This window comes from Squalius cephalus (assembly GCF_949319135.1).
Source record: "Squalius cephalus genome assembly, chromosome: 24".
Lineage (NCBI taxonomy): Eukaryota > Metazoa > Chordata > Actinopteri > Cypriniformes > Leuciscidae > Squalius > Squalius cephalus.
This window is the reverse complement of record NC_137145.1, coordinates 2,723,021-2,748,600: the sequence shown is the minus strand read 5'-3', so window position 1 is coordinate 2,748,600 and position 25,580 is coordinate 2,723,021. Positions and strand designations below refer to the sequence as shown.

The 25,580-nt window shown below is 35.6% G+C and overlaps 1 protein-coding gene across 1 annotated transcript in view; it reads left to right on the top strand.

The window, feature by feature from the left end:
- Positions 1-6,821: 6,821 nt before the first annotated feature.
- Positions 6,822-25,580, top strand: part of LOC307152275 (ras-related protein Rab-3C-like) — a 31,611-nt gene continuing 12,852 nt past the window's right edge. Inside the window, exons 1-2 of the mRNA XM_079860780.1 lie at positions 6,822-7,040; positions 8,337-8,546. Coding sequence (XP_079716906.1) covers positions 7,017-7,040; positions 8,337-8,546 — 234 coding nt within the window. The 5' untranslated portion in view covers positions 6,822-7,016. The remainder of the gene's footprint in view (positions 7,041-8,336; positions 8,547-25,580) is intronic.

The following is a 25,580-nucleotide window of genomic DNA, read 5'->3' as shown; positions in this document are numbered from 1 at the left end:
TACCATAGTAATAACAGTAAATTATACATAATTAGATGCAACTAACCCTCAACCAAATCCTAATCCCACACTAACCCTATAAGTACATGTAGTTGCTTAATATTACTCAATACTTAAATATATAATTACTCTGTAACAATGACACCTTAAAATAAAGTGTAACCTATGACTGACTACAGGGGGACTTTAAGCTTTGTACTTTACCACCACCAGCATTAACTTTGCACAATTGACATTTATGCATTTGGCAGACGCTTTTATCCAAAGCGACTTACTTTGCATTTCAAGGTACAAATTTACATTCTTATCAGTTCTCGCTTTCTCTGGGAATTGAGGGTAATATAGTGAATAACTTGTAATCACAGACCTTACAGTGATGAAAGAGTCCAGGGCGACTGAGGGAGATTACCAAACACATGAAGATATTTATATGATATAATAACCAATAACCATCAATAATAACCATCCGGAAGGCAAGATGACTTTGCAAAACATGCTCCTTTCCTGAATTTTAATGCGACAGACAGATGCAAAAGTCAGAGACAATTTTGGGATCGTTTTTCATTTAAACCTGGAAACAAACTAAGCTTTAGGATTTGAATGACAAAATTTAAAGTGAAACTAAATGAAAATGTTGAATGTTGAAATAGCTAAATAAAATTGGGTTTTGTCAATTTACATGTCTATATATTTATTTTTATTTTTATTTCAGTTTAGCTATTTTCACGTTAAACTAAACGAAAATGATAAAGTTTGAAATAGCTGAAATAAAATGTCGTCCTTTTTATTAGTATTTTTTTATGTCAGTATTTTTTTTAAATACATTTTTAGTTAAACTAAATGAAAATGAGCAATTTTGAAATAGCTAAAATTTGAGTCTCGCAATTTATATTAGGATTTTTTAATATGTCTGTATATTTTTTATTCATTTTTATTTAAGTTTTAGTTATTTTCAAGTTAAACTAAATGAAAATGAAAACATTTGAAATAGCTGAAATACAATTTTGTCATTTTTATTAGGATTTTTTGATATTTTTTTATTTTTTTATTTCAGTTTTAGTTATTTTCAAAGTAAACTAAATGAAAATTACATATTTTGAAAAAGCTGAAATAAAATTTTGTCATTTTTATGAGGAATAGTTTTTTGTGTCATTTTTATGTCTATATAGTTTTATTAATTTTTATTTCAGTTTTAGTTATTTTCAAGGTAAAGTAACTTGGCAACTGTCTGAAATAAATGCAGAAATGTATATATATATATATATATATATATATATATATATATAGTGAGAGGTATATATATATACACTATTTCTATTACTATATATAGTGTGTGTGTGTGTGTGTGTGTGTATATATATATATTACTTCTCACTATATATATATATATATATATATATATATATATATATATATATATATATGATAGTAAGAAGTATATATATATATACTATTTATTTTCAGACTTTTAGACAGTGTATGTCCAATAAATGACTGAAAACTTTGCAACAATTTATTTAACGTCAAACATCGAAAACTTTATCTTGGTTTGGGAATGACTTGTTTTGCAGTCACACAGGAGCATTGATCATAAGACTGACACGTGGCTTACTCGTCACATCAGCACATGTGTTCAGATGTTCTGGATGATTCATCATAAGCCCAGACCTGGGTCAGTCCCGATCCAGCAGTGCAGATGTGAGGCCGCTGAGGGAAAGGGAAACGACACACAATGACTCCGGCATCCTCAGGAAACTCCTTCAACAGCTTCTCTTCCAGAACACCCATCTGACACATTAACAAGCATAAATCACCATTAAACCTCTTAAACCCTCATTTTATTCTTTATGGAAGGTCGTGCTAAGATGTTTTGGAAACACTTTACATTACAGCATTAACATTAATGCAATAGTTTGAGCATTTATTAATTTTGGTTAATGTCAGATCTGTTTTCATATGTTTACATAATTAATGCATGAAGAATGAACAATAACCTAAAATTAAAAAATGCTGTAATATATATTACGCATTAACTAATGTTAACATACTTGCACATTTTATCATCAGGGAAGATACAAAATATTTGAGTAAAACTAAAAATATTTAAACTTCATGAGATGCATGAGGGATTTGCACAGTAGTATTGGCCAAAAGAAAATTTATATCGGTAACACTTTATTTTACAGTGTCCTTGTTACATATGTACTTACCGTAGTAATAAGAGTAAATTATGCTGCATAATTATGCATAGGCTACTCCTTTTCGGACATGTTAGTTTCATATTATTATTATTAATTGTTTGGTTTGTTTGTCTTTTTTTTCAGTTTACTTTCTTTTGTTACTTGTTTTATGTTTATGTTCGAAATAAAGCATTCATTCATTCATTCATTCATAATTACATGCAATTAATCCTAAACCAAAACCTAATCCTACCCTAACCCTATAGTAAGTACATGTTGTTAATTATTATTACTCAGTACTTAAATGTATAATTACACTGTAACAATGACACCTTAAAATAAAGTGTAACCCTTTATATCTTCACCCTTTATTCAAATAATATTAATAATTTGTTAAAGATTCTGTAAGCATATTGCGTAGTTGTGCTTGGAGTCGATTGTTTTATTTGTGATAATAACGCAATAAAACATGACAAATTGTGCAGACATAATTTTTGACACAAAGAAATAATGAACACATGCAAAAACAAGAGAACCAACAAAATATTGGGGTCAAAATCTAATTGTCGTCAATGTGAGCTTATTATTTTTCATGCATTTATTTATTTATTTATTTAAAAAAAATTTTTTGCATAGTAAAATAAAAACTGTAGCTGTACTGTAGTTTATAAAATATAAAATATGGTTTCATCAAACTTGTAGGGTATATAAAAGCTTATTTCCCGTCTGGCCACTACTAATAGCCAGAAAATGCATGGAATGATCCTATAGCGCCCCCACATGGCAATCCAGCAACATAACACTGCAGGAGCCATGCAGGAACACGACACGTTTCTGTACTCGGACAGATCCCGGATCCGTCTGCAACATACAACAGCTACAGTAAGGAAAGCTAGACATATAACAATGCAAAATACTTGAAATATTTATTTATATATATTTATATACCTTCTTTACCTTATACCTTATTTATATATATTAATTACCTTCCAGAAGTCCTGTTTGATCAAATGAATATCATTGTGTGGTCTAATCCCAGTCCCACTGCAAAAACCTGCACAGGACAGTTAATACATAAGCTGATAGTATGAGTTGACATTTTATCTTCACTTAAAGGTCAGAAAAACTTACCAAACGTCCATTGCCTGATCCCAGGTCAGCCAGACGGCCCTTGATAACATTTACAGTTTGTTCTTGTGTTGAAGGTAAAAACGGCAACTGGGAGAATATCCCACCAGAACCAGAGCTTTTCAGCTTCTCTCTGTTAAAGGAGTAGTTCACTTTAAAATGAAAATTAGCCCATGATTTACTCAGCCTGAAGCCATCCTAGGTGTGTATGACTTTCTTCTTTCGGATGAATACAATCAGAGTTATATTAAAAAATGTCCTGACTCTTCCAAGCTTGATAATGGCAGTGAATTGCTGTTACTGTTTTGAAGTCCATAAAAGTGCATCTATCCATCATAAAAGTGCATCTATCCATCATAAAAGTGCATCTATCCATCATAAAAGTGCATCTATCCATCATAAATGTGCATCTATCCATCATAAACGTGCATCTATCCATCATAAAAGTGCATCTATCCATCATAAAAGTGCATCTATCCATCATAAATGTGCATCTATCCATCATAAACGTGCATCTATCCATCATAAAAGTGCATCTATACATCATAAACGTGCATATATCCATCATAAGCGTGCATCTGTCCATCATAAATGTGCATCTATCCATCATAAACGTGCATCTATCCATCATGAAAGTGCATCTATCCATCATAAACGTGCATATATCCATCATAAACGTGTATCTATCCATCATAAAAGTGCATCTGTGCATCATAAACGTGCATCTATCCATCATAAACGTGCACCTATCCATCATAAACGTGCATCTATCCATCATAAAAGTGCATCTATCATCATAAACGTGCATATATCCATCATAAAAGTGCATCTATCCATCATAAACGTGCATATATCCATCATAAACGTGCATCTATCCATCATAAACGTGCACCTATCCATCATAAACGTGCATCTATCCATCATAAAAGTGCATCTATCATCATAAACGTGCACCTATCCATCGTAAACGTGCATCTATCCATCATAAACGTCCATCTATCCATCATAAAAGTGCATCTATCCATCATAAAAGTGCATCTATCCATCATAAACGTGCATCTATCCATCATAAACGTGCATATATCCATCATAAAAGCGCATCTATACATCATAAACGTGCATATATCCATCATAAACGTGCATCTATCCATCATAAACGTGCATATATCCATCATAAGCGTGCATCTGTCCATCATAAACGTGCATCTATCCATCATAAACGTGCATCTATCCATCATAAACGTGCATCTATCCATCATAAACGTGCACATATCCATCATAAACGTCCATCTATCCATCATAAAAGTGCATATATCCATCATAAGCGTGCATCTGACCATCATAAACGTGCATCTATCCATCATAAACGTGCATCTATCCATCATAAACGTGCATCTATCCATCATAAAAGTGCATCTGTGCATCTATCCATCATAAACGTGCATCTATCCATCATAAAAGTGCATCTATCCATCATAAACGTGCATCTATCCATCGTAAACGTGCATCTATCCATCATAAACGTGCATCTATCCATCATAAACGTGCATCTATCCATCATAAACGTCCATCTATCCATCATAAAAGTGCATCTATCCATCATAAACGTGCATCTATCCATCATAAACGTGCACCTATCCATCGTAAACGTGCATCTATCCATCATAAACGTCCATCTATCCATCATAAAAGTGCATATATCCATCATAAGCGTGCATCTGTCCATCATAAAAGTGCATCTATCCATCATAAACGTGCATCTATCCATCATAAACGTGCATCTATCCATCATAAACGTGCATCTATCCATCATAAACGTGCATATATCCATCATAAACGTGTATCTATCCATCATAAAAGTGCATCTGTGCATCTATCCATCATAAAAGTGCATCTATCCATCATAAAAGTGCATCTATACATCATAAAAGTGCATCTATCATCATAAACGTGCATCTATCCATCATAAAAGTGCATCTATCCATCATAAACGTGCATCTATCCATCATAAACGTGCATCTATCCATCATAAAAGTGCATCTATCCATCATAAACGTGCATCTATCCATCATAAACGTGCATCTATCCATCATAAAAGTGCATCTATCCATCATAAACGTGCATCTATCCATCATAAAAGTGCATCTATCCATCATAAACGTGCATCTATCCATCATAAACGTGCATCTATCCATCATAAACGTGCATCTATCCATCATAAACGTGCATCTATCCATCATAAACGTGCATCTGTCCATCATAAACGTGCATCTGTCCATCATAAACGTGCATCTGTCCATCATAAACGTGCATCTATCCATCATAAATAAAATATCCATCATAATAAAAAATATATAAAATGAGAAATGTTTCAACTAGTCTGAAATAATATAATTTTAAGCTAAAGTAGCCGACTAAAATGACTAAAGCTACTGCAAATAGGCTACAATTAAAAAACACCAAAAATAAAAATATAAAAATAAAAGCTAATTTAGAATATTAATAAATACTATAATAGTACATAATACAAAAACAACACTATTTCAGTGTAATTATTGGGATGATATTTAACAGAGGTCGGTAGAGGTCGCGCTGCCGCAACAACCCGAGGCTCGTGCACGCGCCTGTCTGACTCGAGCCCTGAACCAACCAAAGAAACGTGACATGTGTTCGACAGGGTGAGCGAACCGCGTTTTAAACGCCTGTAAATACCACAGTGAAGATGAAAACAAACTGAAACATCATGTCCTGTCACTGTCAGTCTGATACACGCCTCAGTTTTAATCGCTACGATTGACAGACTCTGAAAGCCACTGCAATATATTGAGCTACATCTAAATATCAATCTGTCTAAAACACTCAAATGGGCATTTTATCTTAAAAGTCTGTTTAAATCTTTTTAATACGAGTACTGTCTTACCAACTTCCTTCTTGGGTTTTCAGGGCCTCCGAGATTAAAATGATTGACAGGAGCCAATGAGATTTCGATCTGCATTTTACAGACTTCTGCAAATCTCTGGTAAATATTTCTTCATAGGGAACATTATCATACAGACCTGTTAAAATGTGTAATGAAACCTAGGCTATTACCCTATAATTTCTACAAGAATACAAAAAATTAAATAAAAACTTACTAAACTGAAATGCAGTTTTATTTTCCATCCAGCGGGATGATATTATTAGATTTGAATGTGGGGGGGTTATTTTAAAAGATTTTATTTCCTAAGTTGTTCTTTATAAATAAGTTATTATATATAAATAATTGTTGATTTATACACGAATTAATATGTTTGATTCAAACGTTTTGGAATGAGTCAAGCGAGGTCCGGAGGTTTGTTGTTATTCTACAACATCAGTTTTCATCAAAAAAATGTATGGAGGAAAAATAAATAATTTGCTAACATGCTGCTATAAACGGATATTATTTTTCTGATACACCGAAACACACTGTAAAAAAAAAAAAAAAAAAAGGAGATAATCAATTATTCTAGTCTCTTCCGGGTTTTAGGACTACAAACTATTCTTTGGAGAAAACTCCAACTCCCAGCAGTGAGCGCGTTTGAGTGACGCTGGAACGGCCGGGAGCGCGCACAGCAGCGAGTCAGCGCGCGTTCTCTCTCTGGCAGCTGATGCTGATGCTCAGAGGACACGGAGAGATTCGAGCATCACCGGGAACCGACTGAATTATCGTGCCAAATCTTCGGTAGGATGCGTCAGGACGGATCCATGCAGGTGTGTGCTTGCGTTCATAAGCTTTTATTGTCATACGTGGCTTTATAATATTAAGTTATTTCGTTATAATTACAGTTCTGCTGATCATTTCCGAATTGTGTAAATGACGTTAAGGCGAAATATGTCACAATTGATTGTTGTAATGTATTAGCCTTATTCTCAATATGATTAAATCAGTCGTTATGAACATAAGGGTGAATAAAATGGATATGGTTATTGATGGAAACACACCCTAACCCTCTGTAATGTGGGGGTTGGGGGAATATTCCTGTACTAAAGCGTTTTATAGCTCTTCCTCTCTGTACATTCATCATTATCATAATTAAATGATTGTCAGCTTGACTGTATTTATTTTTGAGATGGTGTTTGAGGATTGGTTTTATATGGATGGCTTTCCAGGGGTTCTTTCGGCCAATGACAAGCTCCAAATTTGATAAATGACAACTTATAACATGTGATATTTATTATGTTTTACTGTATTAGTGTCAAAACATGCAGTTTGGTTTGCATGTACAATCATTTAGAGAAATAATCTCACTAGGCCTTTACTTTTCAAAGCCAGTTTCCTCTGTACTGATTTTAAACCATACATCAAAGCAGTCTTTTATTATATTCCTTTTAGACATTTTTTTTTTTTTTAAATGGGGGGGAAATAAATAATGTATACCGTAATATCGGATCTACCGATACATTTTCAAGAATATTTCCAAACACTAAAATGTTCACAGGGAAACTAACTTGCTTATTTAATGTACTGTTCACGTAATTATATAACATCCATTTATTTACGTGAAAAATGCAGAACATTTTAAGATAAACTTTTAATTTTCGATTGCAAATAAACAAAAATACTTACTGTATATTATTATTATTATTATTATCCATGTTTATTTTTTTGTAGTCTAATGAATATTATTGTGGTAAAAACTGAATGCAAACAACAAGTAATAAAACAATAACCATATCAGTTTTATCAAACAACTCCATTTTTAATTAATCCAAATTTTATTGTTAATAAATATTTCAAAAGTTTCAAAATCTGCCCATTATTTTTGATATATATTTTTTTATTTGTATCCACTTACCATTATAAAATAGAGCTATATAAATAAACTGATATGTTTATTGTTTTGTGACTTTTTGAATGCATTCTGTTTTTACCTCAATAATATCCATTAGACTACAACAATATAAACATGAATAATAATAAATGCATTTTGAAGATTTATGAGTGCAGATAAAATGCATGTTTGTGTAGCTGCAGCTGTTTGTTCAGAGCGTGTCTTCTCGTTCCAGATGGCTGCGGCTCAGAAAGAAGGATCTGACCAGAACTTCGATTACATGTTCAAACTGCTGATCATCGGCAACAGCAGTGTAGGAAAGACGTCGTTTCTCTTCCGGTACGCTGACGACTCCTTCACGTCAGCGTTTGTGAGTACGGTGGGCATCGATTTCAAAGTCAAAACCGTCTACAAGAACGACAAGAGAATCAAACTGCAGATATGGGTGAGTTGGCCTACTTTAGACCGCAGGTTTCATTAGACTAGCCTTGTAGTTTGAAACGAGGCCGGTTAAATTGATGCCTCGGGTCTATCCACCAACATGTTGTTCGATGCACGCTCCTCCTTAAAAGTAAATACTCTAGCTTTTAGTTGCATGAATGAATACTGTATCAGACTGTTCTGAAATTATCGTGGATGGACTTCAATGTTGTGAGATGGCACAGTATTTACATTTACATTTACATTTATTCATTTAGCTGACGCTTTTATCCAAAGCGACTTACAATTGCTATATATGTCAGAGGTCGCACGCCTCTGGAGCAACTAGGGGTTAAGTGTCTTGCTCAGGGACACATTGGTGTCTCACAGTGGATTCGAACCCGGGTCTCTCACACCAAAGGCATGTGTCTTATCCATTGCGCCACACCACCCCCTAACAACGAGGTATTTAATATAATTAATTGGTAAACTAACCTATGACAAGATACTCACTATCTAATGTACATTTGGCATGCTTGGTTTGATTAAAACTTGTGCTGGGCAACGATTAATCGCATCCAAAATAAAAGTTTGTGTTTACATAATATATGTGTGTAAACTGTGTATAATAATTTTTTATATATAAATACACACATATGCATGTATATATTTAAGAAATATGTATATACTATATTTTTATATGTAATTTACATTATAAATATAAATGTTCTGAAGAGTTCAGGTGCAAAAGCCTCTAAGTGCCATCTGAAATTTTCTTCTAGAATGATCATTTTTATCAAGCTTGTTTATTTAAGTTCAATAATTTCACTTAAATGACAATTAATAGGTAATTTGCATTGCCATTTAAGTGAAATTACTGAACTTACATATACAATCTTGATAAAAAGGATCATTCTAGAAGAAAATTTCAGATGGTACTTAGAGGCTTTTGCATCTGAACTCTTCATTTTTAGATATAAATAACATTTTTATCTTAAATATATACATGCATGTGTGTGTATTTATAGACGGATGTATTATGCAAACACAAACTTTTATTTTGGATGTGATTTGCTTTTAATCATTGCCCAGCACTAATTAAAACAACCCTGGTGCAATTTAAATAAGCGCGAACCGAACCCTGGTGCGAACAAGCGGACCGAGACCCACCTTTCCAAAACGAACTCTGGTGAGGTTCGGCTAAAATATTAACCAAAAACATCTAAACGGACCACAAACAGGACGTGATGTCACAAGATGCGACCCTACAAAGCACAGAATGCTCCAGCAAACCTGTTTTATCTCGTCATAGGAGCTACGATGGCCATTACAGTTCGGTACAGGCGTCGGAAACGTTGCAGCTGATCTCCGTGTGTGTGACGGACGGATTCCTGTCGCTGTTTTGACTCCTTTACACACTTCATAAGCTCTTCATTAGTTCTCATCTGATCAAAATACCATCATATGTAGGCTGTGCACGTACAGCGAGCGCATTTAGTCCAGCACACAGCATTGTTTGGGATATTTAGGTTCGGTGTTAAAAATGACAGTGTGAACGCCACATGTACCAGGACTTAAAAGGTGTGTTCACACTTGTAGTTTGGTTCTCTTGGTTCGGACCCCCCCCCCCCCCAAAAAAAAACAGACATTTAGTCCTGGTTCGCTTAGCATTCTCACTAGCTGTTTCTATCCAAAGTTGCGAATTTAGCTAAATGGGAATATTGCATAAAACATTTGCAAATAAAGCAACGTTTCCATCCGGCGAGACAAAGAGAACAAACTCGTCACTTATTGATAAACTGGTCCCAGACGGCAACATAGTGTCGGCCCAGATCCGGCCCACATCTGGTACGCATTGAATCCACATGTACCAGATGTGGCCCGGATCTGGGCCGACACTATGTTCCTGTCTGGGAAAACATCACTGAGAAAAATGGAAGTTGCTGCAGTATGAGATCCCACTGTATATAATAATGTCGTATATAATAAATTGCACGCAGACGAAATGCAATAGAACTCAGTCGTCTAAGACAGTTCTGGAAGTTAAATGAGATTGGTCCACTGGTTAGTCCAGTTATGTCGTCCCATCGCAAAGTCACGTCTTTTTTAGGGATGCACGATATATCGGCCACCAGATCGGTATCGGCCGATATATGTTCATTTTTAATGTTATCGTTATCGGCCTGATAAGTAAATTTGGCCGATATATTTAAAGCAGATAAATAATGTATTATTTCCCTAAGCTGAGACAATTTAGATGCGCACTGTTCGACATTATGGTTTTAAATTGCTTGAAATATGATTGGAATCATTTCAAAAAAGGTAAATACATTTCAGTGCAACATGTGCAGCGCAAGTCTGTCATATCGGCTACATAAAATTATAATGAGAACATCATAATTGTGTGCTTGTGACATGGCTTTTAATGGGGAGACTTTTGTTTTTGTAATCAGGCTCTCAAAAATTATATAAAATCGGTTATCGGCTTTAAAAAAAATAAAAAATTATCGGTTATCGGTATCGGCCAAAATGTTCATATCAGTGCATCCCTAGTCTTTTTTGATGCACATCGAGGAAGTTATTCAGGAAATGTGTTTCCATCATGGTTTATCCGACTCAATTGAGCACAAACGTTTTTTACAAAATTACATTTTTACAACTTATGCGCATCTTGGCCTTTCCATACAGCGTTTTTTATGCGATATCTCAAAATGCGCATAAAAATAGGTGGATGATTGGAAACGTAGCTACTGTCATTTTTAACACCGAACCTAAACATCCCAAACAATGCTGTGTGCTGGACTAAATGCGCTCGCTGTACGTGCACAGCCGACATATGATGGTATTTTGATCAGATGAGAACTAATGAAGAGCTTATGAAGTGTGTAAAGGAGTCAAAACAGTGACAGGAATCCGTCCGTCACACACACGGAGATCAGCTGCAACGTTTCCGACGCCTGTAGCGAACTGTAATGGCCATCGTAGCTCCTATGACGAGATAAAACAGGTTTGCTGGAGCATTCTGTGCTTTGTAGGGTCGCATCTTGTGACATCACGTCCTGTTTGTGGTCCGTTTAGATGTTTTTGGTTCCATATTTCAGTCGAACCGCACCAGAGTTTGTTTGGAAAGGTGGATCTCGGCCCGCTTGTTTGGGTTCGGATAACAGCGTTCACACTTATTCAAATAAAACACACTAACAGAGCAATCATGCTAAGTGTGAACAAGTCCTATCATTTTGTTTTTGGGTCCGGACCAAAAGAACCATGAGAATCAAACTGCACATGAGAACACCGTAAATCAAAGCCATTGTTGCGTCATAGTTCTCTAGACAGATTATTTATTTAGATTGGCACAAACATATGAGTCAGTGTGACTCAAAATGGATGAGCAGGTGGTGAACAAGCATACAAGTGGCTTAGGGGAATGATGTTTTCAGTGGCACTGACGTCTGGTATGAATGATTTCAGAAACGGATGCAGGAATTTTTTTATGTTTTTAAAATAAACACATTTCATTCATGCACAATGAGGGATTTGGTTTTGCTGTAGTGAATCAACCCTTGGACAATCATCTATTCATGACACTAGATATCATTGTGCCTTTATTTTGTCTTCAATACAGATTTAATACAGATACCGGACCATTTTATCTAGATGATGCACAAGCTGCATGGAAACTAGCCTAAAGCAAATGCCTGTGTTTAAAATTGTGCGTGTGTTTTCCGAACTGATTCACATTCACGTCGTTGATTGGAAGAGGTGGCGGATAACGTCATTACTTTAATGTCATGTGTGGAGAGTAAACGCTGATTGATTGCACATTCAGAGAGTTTTGCATCAACCTGCAATCCATAGTCATTGATTTTATGATGAATCACTCATTTTTACACAAGCACAGCTTTTATTATGCTCAAATATATTGTTTGTTGATAATCCTTTTAGTTGTGGTTTGTGCTGGTACTCTTATGGGTACTCTGACATAATGATTTCTGGGAGATCTATGGCATTGCAAAAAAGTGTTTTTATTGGTCGCCTAGAGCTGAAGAAAGTTCAACTTTGGGTAAAACGCAGCGCTCGTCACTGTCACTTTTTACCCAGGCGTCCAATCACAGTGGAGAAGGGGCGGGTCTAAAACCACACCGACCAACCGCCACATTCTGCTGACAGACGACAACAACAAGCATAATAACGGATCAAAATAATTCAAAACAAGAGCCAGAGAAAATACTTTACAAGTGGAAACAATACTGGTGGACATAGGGGTTGCACGACTACTGATTTCTGCTAGTCGATTTCTTATCAAAACAATACTCGAGTTACTCGACTACTCGTGGTTCATGCTACTGTAAATTAAAAGACATTAAATAGTTCTTTTCAATAAATGTTTATTAATTCAGAGCCTAATGCAACAATTACATTGAGTAAACTCTCAAAACATTATAATTATGACATTACATATTTTAATTTTAATGCAATGGAATTTAATTTCATTTCAGACGCAATGTCCACTTTTAGAGAGTCGTATACAGAAATGTCCTGTTGCTTCTACATGTTGTCACTTCTTCTTGAGTCTCTCCATCATTGTCTGACTCCGGTTTGAACATAAAAGGCTAAAAGTTTTGAAATTTTCAGAGCATGTGTGTGTGAGTGCAAGCTGTTGAAGCTCCGCCCCCTGTGCCGGGAGCAGCAGCTCATTTGCATTTAAAGGAACAGACACAAAACGGTGCGTTTTTGCTCACCCTCAAAAAGTGACAATTTTAACATGCTGTATAAAAATATCTGTGGGGTATTTTGAGCTAAAACTTCACACACACACTCTGGGGACATCAGAGATTTATTTTACATCTTTTGAAAAGGGCATTATACCACCCCTTTAAAGCCAAACATTTTGTGTCATTGCACTATTTACATTATTCCACAAAACACATCCTAGGACATTTCAATATGTAGGACATGAGTTTATCGCAGAATAAATGTCCTGAAACATTCTCAAGGGTCTTTATAGCCCCTGTCGTTCCTCTATTATATTAAACAGACGTATAGGACAGGAACAGCTGGGCCGAACGTTTTTGTTCCAGGAAGCGCCGCCGCATCTATGAATCATGTCTCATTCAGCGCCGTGAGAATAGCTCATTTAGCATTATAGATCTGAGCAGCTTTAAAGAGTTTAAAGAATGCCAGTCAATCAATCCAGTGAAAAGCTTTTGAATTTGCCCCGACATGCCATTTAAAGTGACAATGCGCATTTAATGCAGACTGAAAATTTCTGATAATTACTTCATGAGGCCAAAAAGTGAAAACTAACTTGTTGAAGCTGAAAGGCTAAACTTTGGCTTCTGCTAAAATGCATCCTTTATAATCAATGTATCTGTGTACACTGCCAAGTGCGTGATTTTAGTAGTGTCGCGTCTCGTCCATTGCTCTCACTGTAGAGGGTCGACAAGAAGTGTGTCAAGAAACTAGACTCTCTTCACCTCATGCTCGTTTTGGAGATGTTGCAATAAACTAATGACTGGTTTCTGAGAAGAAATCTAATAGGAAGTGTTGCTACGTACCTTACATTTATTATTAAGATCACTCTGTGATCACTTGACACCTCTGAACCGGCTCTAATTGCACAACCTCCAGTATGCAGAGTTCATTTAATTCACAATTTATACTGTGTATATACATATATATATATATATATATATATATATATATATATATATATATATATATATATACACACACACACACACACACACACACATAAATAAATATTAATATATAATTTACAAGTTTGTCAAGAAGGTATGGGAATTATCTGTCAATAATTGTATCCCTTAAAACTCATCTTTGATCACCAAAATCACATATTTAAAAGTTTTTTCCTTGAAAAAAAATTATTTATGCCTTAAAATATCTTGAATGTAACTCGACACCCTTGCCTCATTTAGTATTCGCGGTTCTATGAATATGCAAATGAGCCCCGCCTCCACTCACTCACTCAGCTCAGAGATCCACTGGTTGACGATCACACGTTGATCTGATTGGTTACAAGGTAGTTTGTGACGTCAGAAACACCAGCGATTTCAAAGCGTGTTTTTGAGACTGTCTTTGGTTCACTGCAGTTTTAAGGAGGAAATACTCAGCAATGCTGTCGACTTATGAATTTACACATGGCTTGTCTTAAAGCATATTAAAAACACCACACATAAACAACATTAAAAGCTTGATTTTCACCACAGGGGGACTTTAAAGGACATTTTTTTGTACATTTGGAGTGCTGTCAATACAGAGAACAACGACAGAAATCGGTGTTGCCTACACCGTGTTATCCTCTTTTTAAAATTTGCACCCTGTTGACTTCAATGGGGCAAGTTTTAAACCTGCTTTTAGCCTCTTAACATCCTTGATGTGTCATTACAAGTGCACAGGTCATGTGAGTGTTTCCTTCAGAGTGAACACGGTGAATCTGACTGCAGTAGATGTGCAAGATATGAATAAAAATGATGTTATTTCAGCCAGCGCACATACCTGTATTTACATCCTGTTTTCGGGCGCATGATCGTACGTACTAAACCTATGCGCGTGAACTCGACAATCGACTACTGTGGACTTCAGCCGAAAACAGGATGTAAATACAGGTATGTGCGCTGGCTGAAATAACATCATTTTTATACATATCTTGCACATCTACTGCAGTCAGATTCACCGCGTGTTGACTCTGAAGGAATCACTCACATGGCTGTGCACTTGTAATGACACATCAAGGATGTTAAGAGGCTAAAAGCAGGTTTAAAACTTGCCCCATTGAAGTCAACAGGGTGCAAATTTTAAAAAGAGGATAACACGATGTAGGCAACACCGATTTTTGTCGTTGTTCTCTGTATTGACAGCACTCCAAATGTACAAAAAAAATGAGCTTAATGTTAAAATTGACCGGAGTTCTCCTTTAAAATAGTCAAATATCATATTATCACTGCTTGCAAATCAATAATAGAGCAGATTTTTGCTTTCCGTCTTGTATTTTATCATTTAAAGCCTACTTAGTTGCTTTTAAGATTAACTTGTCTTTGCAGTCATGGGATGAAAATGATGATGGTGTAATTATTATCAGTTAAGTGTCGAATTTAAAGCAGTTTTTCGCTTAAAATGCTTCATTTCCAAATAAATCTGTACGTTCGTCGGCCGTGTGCTTTGTGGTCCGAGGAGACGCCACCACCGATGGCATGACTGTTCATCTCGAGCTATTTTTACTCTCACTCGTTCAACCACGAAGCCTCTCGGGAGAAATCGTAGAGGTAGAATGAGGAGGTGAGTGAGTTCATGTGTGTGTGTGTGTGTGTGTCCTTTTCCCCACGGCATATGTCTCCTTTCATTCAAAGCGATTTTATTTCAATGCTTTTTCTTTTTTGTTCCCAGAAATCAAAAGTACTAAAAACGACCTAAATTTGTTCACTTGAATGGTGCCTGTTAATATGATGAAAAATCTGAAGAGTCAAAGGAAAACTAAAGGCCTTTCAGCTGAAAGAAAACAGACATTTGTAACCTAATTCATCATTAAAACTACATTACTTCATTCGGAAATGAAATAATATTTATTCATACTAAACTACAGCTACAGGTTTTATTTTACTATGCAAAAAAAATAAAAAATGCATTGAAAAACAAAAAGCTCACAGCATCTTTAAAGACCCCCTGTAGTCAATAATTGTCTCATCTCTAACTCATCTTTGATCACCAAAATCACATATTTAAATGTTTTTTCCTTGAATAAAATATTTTTCATGCCTTAAAATATCTTGAATGTAACTCGACACCCTTGCCTAATTTAGTATGCGTGGCTCTATGAATATGCAAATGAGCCCCGCCTCCACTCACTCACACAGCTCAGAGATCCACTGGTTGACGATCACATGTTGATCTGATTGGTTACAAGGTAGTTTGTGACGTCAGAAACACCAGCGATTTCAAAACTGAGTCTTTGGTTCAAGCAGTTTTAAGCAGAAAATACTCAGCAATGGTGTCGATTTATGAATTTACACATGTTGTCTTAAAGCACATTAAAAACACCACATAGACACATAAACAACATTAAAAGCTTGATTTTCAGGGGGACTTTAACACATTTTTGATAACATTTGAATAAAAGGTGCAAAGAATACAGAATATGGCTTATTCAGCACACTTTTTCATCCAGTTGAATTTGCATTTTCAAAACTTTGTCCTAAGTAAATAAGTCATTTCTCTGTTCACACTGAAAGCAAAAATCAAAACATATCCGTTATGTGGAGCATCATAATGCCATAACGCTCATCGCTTGGTTTGGACTAAAATGACAGTCTACACATCAAAGCTACTGTAAATCCCTTTCATTATAATCAATGAAGCTGTTTGCTCTTGAAACGCTTTTATTAAATGTCACAGATGTACTGCGGTATAAGCGGTGTAAGTTTGAGCCATCATTAACTGTAGTGATACTGTAGGCGTGATATATCTCTATCACCTGCCGTGCTCCTCCGTCTCTGCTGTCTGTGAGTTTCTTTGTGCAAGCGTGAATTGATTTTCTCTGCTCTTCGCTCGCCGAGCGTCTGTGAAAGTGTCAGCGTTTCTTTTTTACCCGTCCTCATTTGCTCAGCTGCTGATCGGAAGTATTTGCGCTCACTCCCAGCATTCATCCGTCTAAATCAAATCCCTGCTTCCCAGAGGAAGCCCATCTCCTAAATGACTCGCTCACGTTGTCTAATGTTAATTTATTGGCCCAATGAAGGTTCACATAAGTCACAGATCAATAAAACTCAACATGGGATTTGGAGCGTCTCCAGACACATGAATCTCTCAGACGGCGTGCGAACGGACCGGTCCCGTCTGAACCAGGCCGACGCTTTAACTAACATGTTCTTCGTTACCTTAATGACGGCAGTGCCACTTTGTCACTTTCATAGGAAATGAAAACGTATATATAAACTATTTTTTTTCCATTTTCCGGAATTTACTTATTTTAAAAAACAATATTTTTATCTTCATCTTATATTATCTTTATGACCCCAATATATATATAAATATAAAAATATTGTTTTTTAAAATAAGTAAATTCCTGAAAATGAAAAAAAAAAATGTAGCACTAAAAACTAAAATAAAAATAAAGCTAAATAGAAATATTTACACACACTAATTGATTTGCTGCTTAATTATTATTAGTCCTCAGTTATTGATAATTATTATCAATGTTGAAAACAGTTCATATTTTTGTGGAAACTGTGATACATTAAAATTCTTTTAGGATTCTTTGATGAATATAAAGTTCTAAAGAACAGCATTTATTTCAAATGGAATCTTTTGTAACATTATAAATGTCTTTAATGTCACTTTTGATCACTTTAATGCGTCCTTGATGAATAAAAGCGTTCATTTATTTTTTTTAAACAAAATAATCCTTTGTCGGTTTCCAGACAAATATGAAGCAGCTCAACTGTTTTCAACACTGATAATAATGAGAAATGTTTCTTGATCATCAAATCATCATATTAGAGTGATTTCTGAAGGATCATGTGACACTGAAGACTGGAGTAATGATGCTGAAAATCCAGCTTTGATCACAGGAATAAATTACATATCGTAATATATTCACAGTTATTTTAAATTGCATACATTTTTCACAATATTACCTTATTAGTTGATTAAATAAATGCAGCCTTGGTGAGCAGAAGAGACAGAAGCATTAAACTTATTAACTAATTGACCCCATCTGTGTCACATGATGTGTTTGTGTCCTCTCCATTATAAGTCACAGCTTGACCTTTCCACATCTGAGTCTGCAACAGTAATGACTCCTTCATCTTCAGGTGCCTTTTAGAGAACATCATTTCAGCCTTTGGTTTGTGACCCAGCGAGTCAGAAAAGGCTGTGCTTAAACCAAATCGTTTATTAGAAGCATCTGGTGGGTGTTTTAGAAGCAGTGAAATAAAGGATATAATGCACAGCATGTAATGATCTTAAAGCAAGCCCGTTTCCCCGTCATGCGCACTACTTCATATATTGTCATTGTGAGTTACATTTTAGTTTCCGTATTAGTGTTTTGTCTTGATGTTGTGTTGCTTGCACAGTCATCTTTAGTTATCCCCTTACAGCAGCTGAAGTGTTTTAACATTGCCGTCTGCAGTCCGACCATGGGCCGCTCACGCTGACTCACATTAGCGTCACACGCTCACTAGCATTTCATCTGTCAGATATCAAGCTCTTCCACTTGCATAAGATCTCAGAAGTGACTCACATGAATCATCTCTCTCTCTCTCTCTCTCTCTCTCTCTCTCTCTCTCTCTCTCTCTCTCTCTCTCTCTCTCTCTCTCTCTCTCTCTCTCTCTCTCTCTCTCTCTCTCTCTCTCTCTCTCTCTCTCTCTCTATTTCAAATGTGCTTTATTGGCATGACAAATGTATTGCCAAAGCATTTCCAATCATCATACATATACATACATAAAAAATAAATAGATATTTAATGGGTGATTTATAATTGAATGTGTTAAGAACATGGAATACATGTTTATTTATTTATTTAAAGAAATGTGTGTTTAATGTGAATGTGAAGGAATAATGTATATCTACATTTTTTAACTATGTAGAACAAAGGGGTTGTAAAAGTCTCTGTCTCTCTCTGTCTCTGTCTCTCTATCTCTCTCTCTCTCTCTCTCTGTCTCTCTCTCTCTCTCTGTCTCTCTATCTCTCTCTCTATCTCTCTCTCTCTCTCTCTCTCTCTCTCTCTCTCTCTGTCTGTCTCTCTATCTCTCTCTCTCTCTCTCTATCTCTCTCTTTCTCTCTCTATCTCTCTCTTTCTCTCTATCTCTCTCTTTCTCTCTTTAAATCAATTTACAATGCTGATTTAATTATTATAGTAATTTTGTATTTATTTTTATTTTATTATTTATTCTAAAATATATTTTTTTATTATTCAATCTTTTTTTTTATTGACTTCTAATGCTAAGTTTTTTCATCCCTGATTGTTTTAGAGAATATAGTATATTAAAAGTAGGACTGACGATTTAATTATTTATTTTAGTTTTTATTCCGAATTTTTTTTTATTAAATCATTTTTGTATTGATCGACTTATAAAGGTATGTTATTTCATCCCTGATTTTTTTGAGAATATAGTATATTAAAAGTAGAACTCAATTTAATTATTTTAATTATTTATTTATTTATTTTAAAGAAGAAAGTACTATTAAAAATAGGGCTGTCAATTGAATTGGCTTATTTGTTAATTTTATAGTTTTTTTGTAATAATAATTTATTTATAAACTATTATTTTTTTCCTGTGTTTTATTCATTTTTAATATATTTGTATAATTTGATTATTACTTATTAATTGACATCCAATGATAAGTTTTAATTTTTTTAGAGAATAAAGTTTAAATAAAGCTAGGGCTGTCAATTTAACATGTAGACTTTTTAAAATATTTTTCATTTATTTTTAATGTATTTTTATAATTTGATTTATTGACTTTAAAATCTACTATTTCTAATGTATATTTGATGATTTGCTGGTCTGCAACAATGATGTAATTTGATATTATATATAGTTTGATTAATCAGTGTATCATTATTCATTTGATTCCATTTTTAATTGATCGACTGGCCTAATGTAAGCTCTCGCAGACTGAACGAGTTGTGTGTGTATGTGTGTGTATGCAGTGAATGGTGTGTTTTGCTCTCTCTCTCTCTCTCTCTCGGGCCGTGGCCGAGATTGACCAGCACCTGCTAAGGGAGCGACCGCGTGTTGTTTGCTCTTATCAGCGGCTCTGTTTGCAGTAATTAGAGCCTTTACTTCAGTCTGTGTGTGTCCAAACATAAGCCTTTCACAGAGCCATAAAGAGATACTCAGAGCCCATTTTATAATTGCTTGCGGTTCTAGATCATCATAAAGCCTCCTAATGGAGCCTGATGCTTTATTTTTTTGGCCACTCTGTGTGTGTGTGTGTGTGTGTGTGTGTGTGTGTGTGTGCGCTTCTCTTTTTGTATTTTGTGTGTGTATGTATGTATGTGTGTATGTATGTGTGTGTGCTTCTCTTTTGTATTGTGTGTGTGTGTGTGTGTGTGTGTGTGTGTGTGTGTGTGTGTGTGAATAAGGTGTGTGGTCGCTCATTGGATCTGTCTGTGGCAGATAAGAGCAGGATTCGGGATTTGCCTGTTTGTCATGGTCCACTACACACTTAGAGGGCAGTGTTATTGGCACATGCATGGGAAGACCAGTTAAGGTGTACTCACACCAGGTGAGTTAAACCATGCCTGTCCCTGTCCCGCTTGGAAGAGGTGGGCCTGAGCACTGTTCAGTTGGGCTTAGGCTTGGTATGCATGTAGTGTGATCGCTAATGGCTTGTACTAACCAGACGCGATGCGATAAGATTCCAGCGACTAATAATGTGTCTGTCCACACCAGAAGTGACGCGACTACGAGATGCGTCAAAATCAATCAAAACCCACAGCCAATCAGAAACAGCGTGTGGGCGGAGTCTCGCGGCACCAGAGAGTAATCTTGACGACACTCGCCAGAAAATGGAGAAGTAGCTACATAATCAAATTCACAAATATTACAGCATTTAAAGGTGCTATATGTAGTTTTTCTACTAAAATGAATCCTTTTTTATTGCCTGTGTGTGAAGGGGTTGTAATCTCACATTAAAATGATCCACTTTGCGGGTTTTGCTATTACCTCGGAAAGCAAGTATTCTTATTTCTATGTGAAGCTCCGGGTCGGATTTACCGCGAAATCCAGTGACGTGACTGAGACCTGCATGCGCGCTCCCGAGCCTCTCGCCTCGTCTACTGACTTTGCACTCAACAGCGACGACACTGCAGCTTATGACATGGACTTATGACTTATTCAACTTATGACATGTCTGATAACACTAAGAAACGACCTGCTCCCAGCACAACAGACTCCAACACAAACTCCACATATTCATAAAAAACAAAAAACGTTTTTTTTTTTCGCTGAAGCTCGTAAGGCCAGACGTGAATCGGATGAACTTCGGGTGAAAACACGGATCAACATCGGCAGGGCATTTGAATCATGGAGACACCTTATCTACAAACCTAGAATGTACATTTCCTGAAGAAAATGTGAAGTGGTGCTTGCAGAGGCAAAATTCGGCACGGTTGCTAGGGTTCCATACTCATCATGGTACGAGCATGGAGCATTAGTTCAACGTCAAGCTGATAAAAGTAGCCTATTATTGTAATGTTGCAGTGGGAGTTTACCTGAGTTTCCAGCATGTTGTGTGATGCTTTCTCCGCTGTGTTGCGTCTCAGTCTGGAAGGTACCCAGAGAGCTCGCTCATGAGTTCGAGCACGCGCACGAGCACTCGCTTGTAAACTTATTGGTTGCATTCTGAAACATCACCGCTAGAGGCCGCTGAAAACTACATATAGCCCCTTTAAACATTATTAAAAACACATAGGTTACTGAGTTACTAAAACAATCTTTGACAAATAATACACTTGTTTGTTCACAGTTTGAACGTTCTTGTTTCCATTTGTTTAATTTCAAGATCTGAGGTGAATTATCCATTGTTGCTTTTACAGCCTCAAAGCTGGAGCACTAAATGATATTCAGAGTCACATTACACGCTTTTAACATTAAATAAAGCACATAAACAGCACCTGAGATTATCATAGCCACACTTTGTGTTTGTTGTTCCAGCGCGACGTCACAGAAAAATAGAAACCGTTTCTAAAATAGAATCGTCGAGTGTCGCTGTCGCGGCTCGTTAGGACAAACACTCTGATTAACATGGAGAAGGACCTTTTATCGCGCGTCGCGTCACGTGTAGTTACAGTAGGACACAGTGTTACCATGCCGTAGCACAGAACATCTACTAGTACCACTTTTGTGTGCACGACTGTCATCATTACGACTGCAAACATCGTTTATTACTACTCGGACAGTACACTTTTCAATTAATTTGAGTATATCTGTCTGGTCTGGTTCTTACCTTATTGATGAACAAGAATTATAGTTTGCGAGTAAAGCTGTAAAAACAATCAAGTGAAAAGCACTGCGCCGCACAGATGATAAATCTACTAGGCAGTCTTATTATATTGCATTGTAAATCACGATTCTGAACAGACAACTAAACAAAATAACATGAAATTTACCAGAGGTTCTGACAAAATATTAATTGCTGCAGTCTTTTTAATTAAATTAATTGTTTAATAATTTACAATAAATATTTTTTAAAAATCAGGTTCAGTGAATGATTCAGTGACACTTCACTTGTTTAATTACTGGATGAATCAGCGTTTTTGAACAAATCTCTTGAATGAATGATTCAATGACAAATACATTTTTAACAGTCACTTGTCGCCACCTACTGGTGTAACGATGTAATCAATACAATCTTTATTTGTAGCTAAGTTAATTAGCTTTATTTTAATTGCTTCCATAGCCATCAGTGTTTATATCTGACCTATAAACTAATTTGATCATTTGAATTATTGTAAGACAGAAATAACGAAACTGTGTGGTTGCAAAGCTGTTTCATATGTACAGTGTACATGACAACGGCTGTCTCTGGATCAGTGGCAGCGGCAACACAAATTTTAATGTTCATGGTGTGATTTTGTCAAAGGTTTAAGAGACACAGGCAAAATGTTGTCATTTAGGAATAAGATCCCGATCTTTTAATGATTAATTGTGCAGCTGTAATGCACATTAATCTAAAGATAAAAATGTTGAATGCAGAACGAAAAATTATTGTAAAAATTAAGTTATGACAACATATGTTTTTACTTTGCTTTAAATCATCAAAATAAGTCAAGAAGCTTTTAATGTTATACAAGATTCAACTATTTTTTTTTCAAGTCAATTTAATTTAGGTTGAAATGACTTAAAGTACAAGTTGATTGTACTTATAAATTTAAAACAGCAACTTTTTTTATTAATTTTTTTACAATGTATGAACAACACTTGCAGTAAAACATTTAAAGTGGCTTATTTCTGTGTAAATATTTTGACGCTCTTTCTGTGACCTTTTGTGCGAAGCAATCATCAAAAAGCCTTTATAAATAATATACAAATATATCACCGCTTTCATTTGTGTCAAAACAAGATTTAACTTTCCTTCTGCTCATTTTGTACGCTTTTTTATGTAGAGGGTTTGAAACCGAGCTCATTATGAGATCATTAGCATATGACCGCCCACATTTACATATCAACAGCCATATTAATAATAATCCATAACAAAGGCTAGAGAGAAAGTGGAAATGGTCGTGTAAACTACATTTTGATGTTTTTGGTGCGAGAATCCTTGACTAATATTATAACTGGTCAGCTGGGAGAGATTGCATGCTACAAAAGTGTCAAATATTACCCTTTAGGGTCCATAATTTGCTGTATTGCATCCACCCACCCAACCCGCGCCATTGCTACTCCCTGCTGTACTGCTCCATCACCATGGTAACCCCTGGCAGGTCTCCACTTTTCCCTGCTAAATTTGGGAACAATCTGGTATAAGAAGTTAAACGACTTCCTGCTCTCATCCATCAAGCCTTCTGAAATATTATATGAATATTATTTAAATGATATGGGATAAGATGAATCCAATGTTAGGTTTGCAGTTGTGGTTCCCTATAAAAAAGTATTAAAGGTGCATTGTGTAATATTAATCTGGATCTAATCTAATCTGTTGACAGAAATGCAATATCATATACATAACTATGTTTTCAGTGGTGTATAATGAACCGTTATGTTTTTATTAGCTTATAATGAGCATTTCTCTCTACACACACCGCGGGTCCGCTTACATCGACATGTTTCTACAGTGGCCTTAAACGGACAAATGCGTTTTGTCACTTTGTTGTTCTTAGTGTAAAGAAGCTATAGCTAAAGTCAGCGAATAAAACACTGACACAATGATGAACAAGTTACAATAATATTCGCAATAACATCATTTTACTGAATAATTAAGTAAACCTAATTTCGTAATTTATCTTTGTAAAGAAACCTCATTGCTTAACTGGCTACTCTCAGACGACGACATCACTTCCTGTCGGCCATCGTAACGTCTGTTGGGTGCAATTCGCAATTCGCAACTAAAATGACACACTGCACTCATTGAATGAAGCGTGACATTTGCGACGTTCGTGACGTTCGTCTGTTACAGGACAACTTAGTTTGAATAAAATTAATATTTGTGTAGTGTTCAATGTTGTTATCAATAGAGATACGCGGATGGGGTATTATTTCATCCGCAACCGCATCACAAAACTCATCATCCGCACCAACGTTTTTTTACCAGATTTCAAAGCCTCACCCGCCCGCCATCCGCTGATTGTTTTGCGATGGACGATGCAATGCTCTGCTGATGCGGGCCGCAAGAAAGCCCTTGTCTGTTCTAGAAAGATGCAGCAAAGATATTTAATGCTAATGTATGAGGCAGAGGCCTACACTGAGTTTCATTCATTTACGATGAGATGCGCTCTAGTTCAACTTCATGCAATGCAAGTGAACGCGGCGCATCGGAGCCTCCATGTGACGGTTATATTGTCTCCTATATTTGAATATATTTAAATATATTTTATTTATTAAATACATGCAATTGGTTGATGAAACATTTATTAAAATTAAGATACAATTTATACAAAACGAAATTCGCTTTAAAGAAATGCTTTCTACAAAGCAAAACTTAATGAAGTGGTAAAAATCATGTCTGACGATTTACAAAACAAAACTTCATTAAGTGGTAAAAACCATGTCTCCCGATTGCAAATGTTCATTGCTAATGTTTATTATTGCAAATGTTTTTCATTTGTTTAATAAATCTCATAATGATGGCACATCACTATATCATAGCTTTTATTTCTATCTCAAATGATTGGCGGTCGCTTGGCAAAGAATCAAATACAGTTGGAAACGACGTAGACCATTAATAACACAGACTGTTAACAATTGTTTTTAATTAGTATTTAAACATTCTCTATGATAAAAAATGTTTGTAAAAAATATTTTAATAACACGGTTATATATTATAATGGCAGTTATAATGACGGTGTTCAACTATAACCGTCGGTCTCACGGTTATA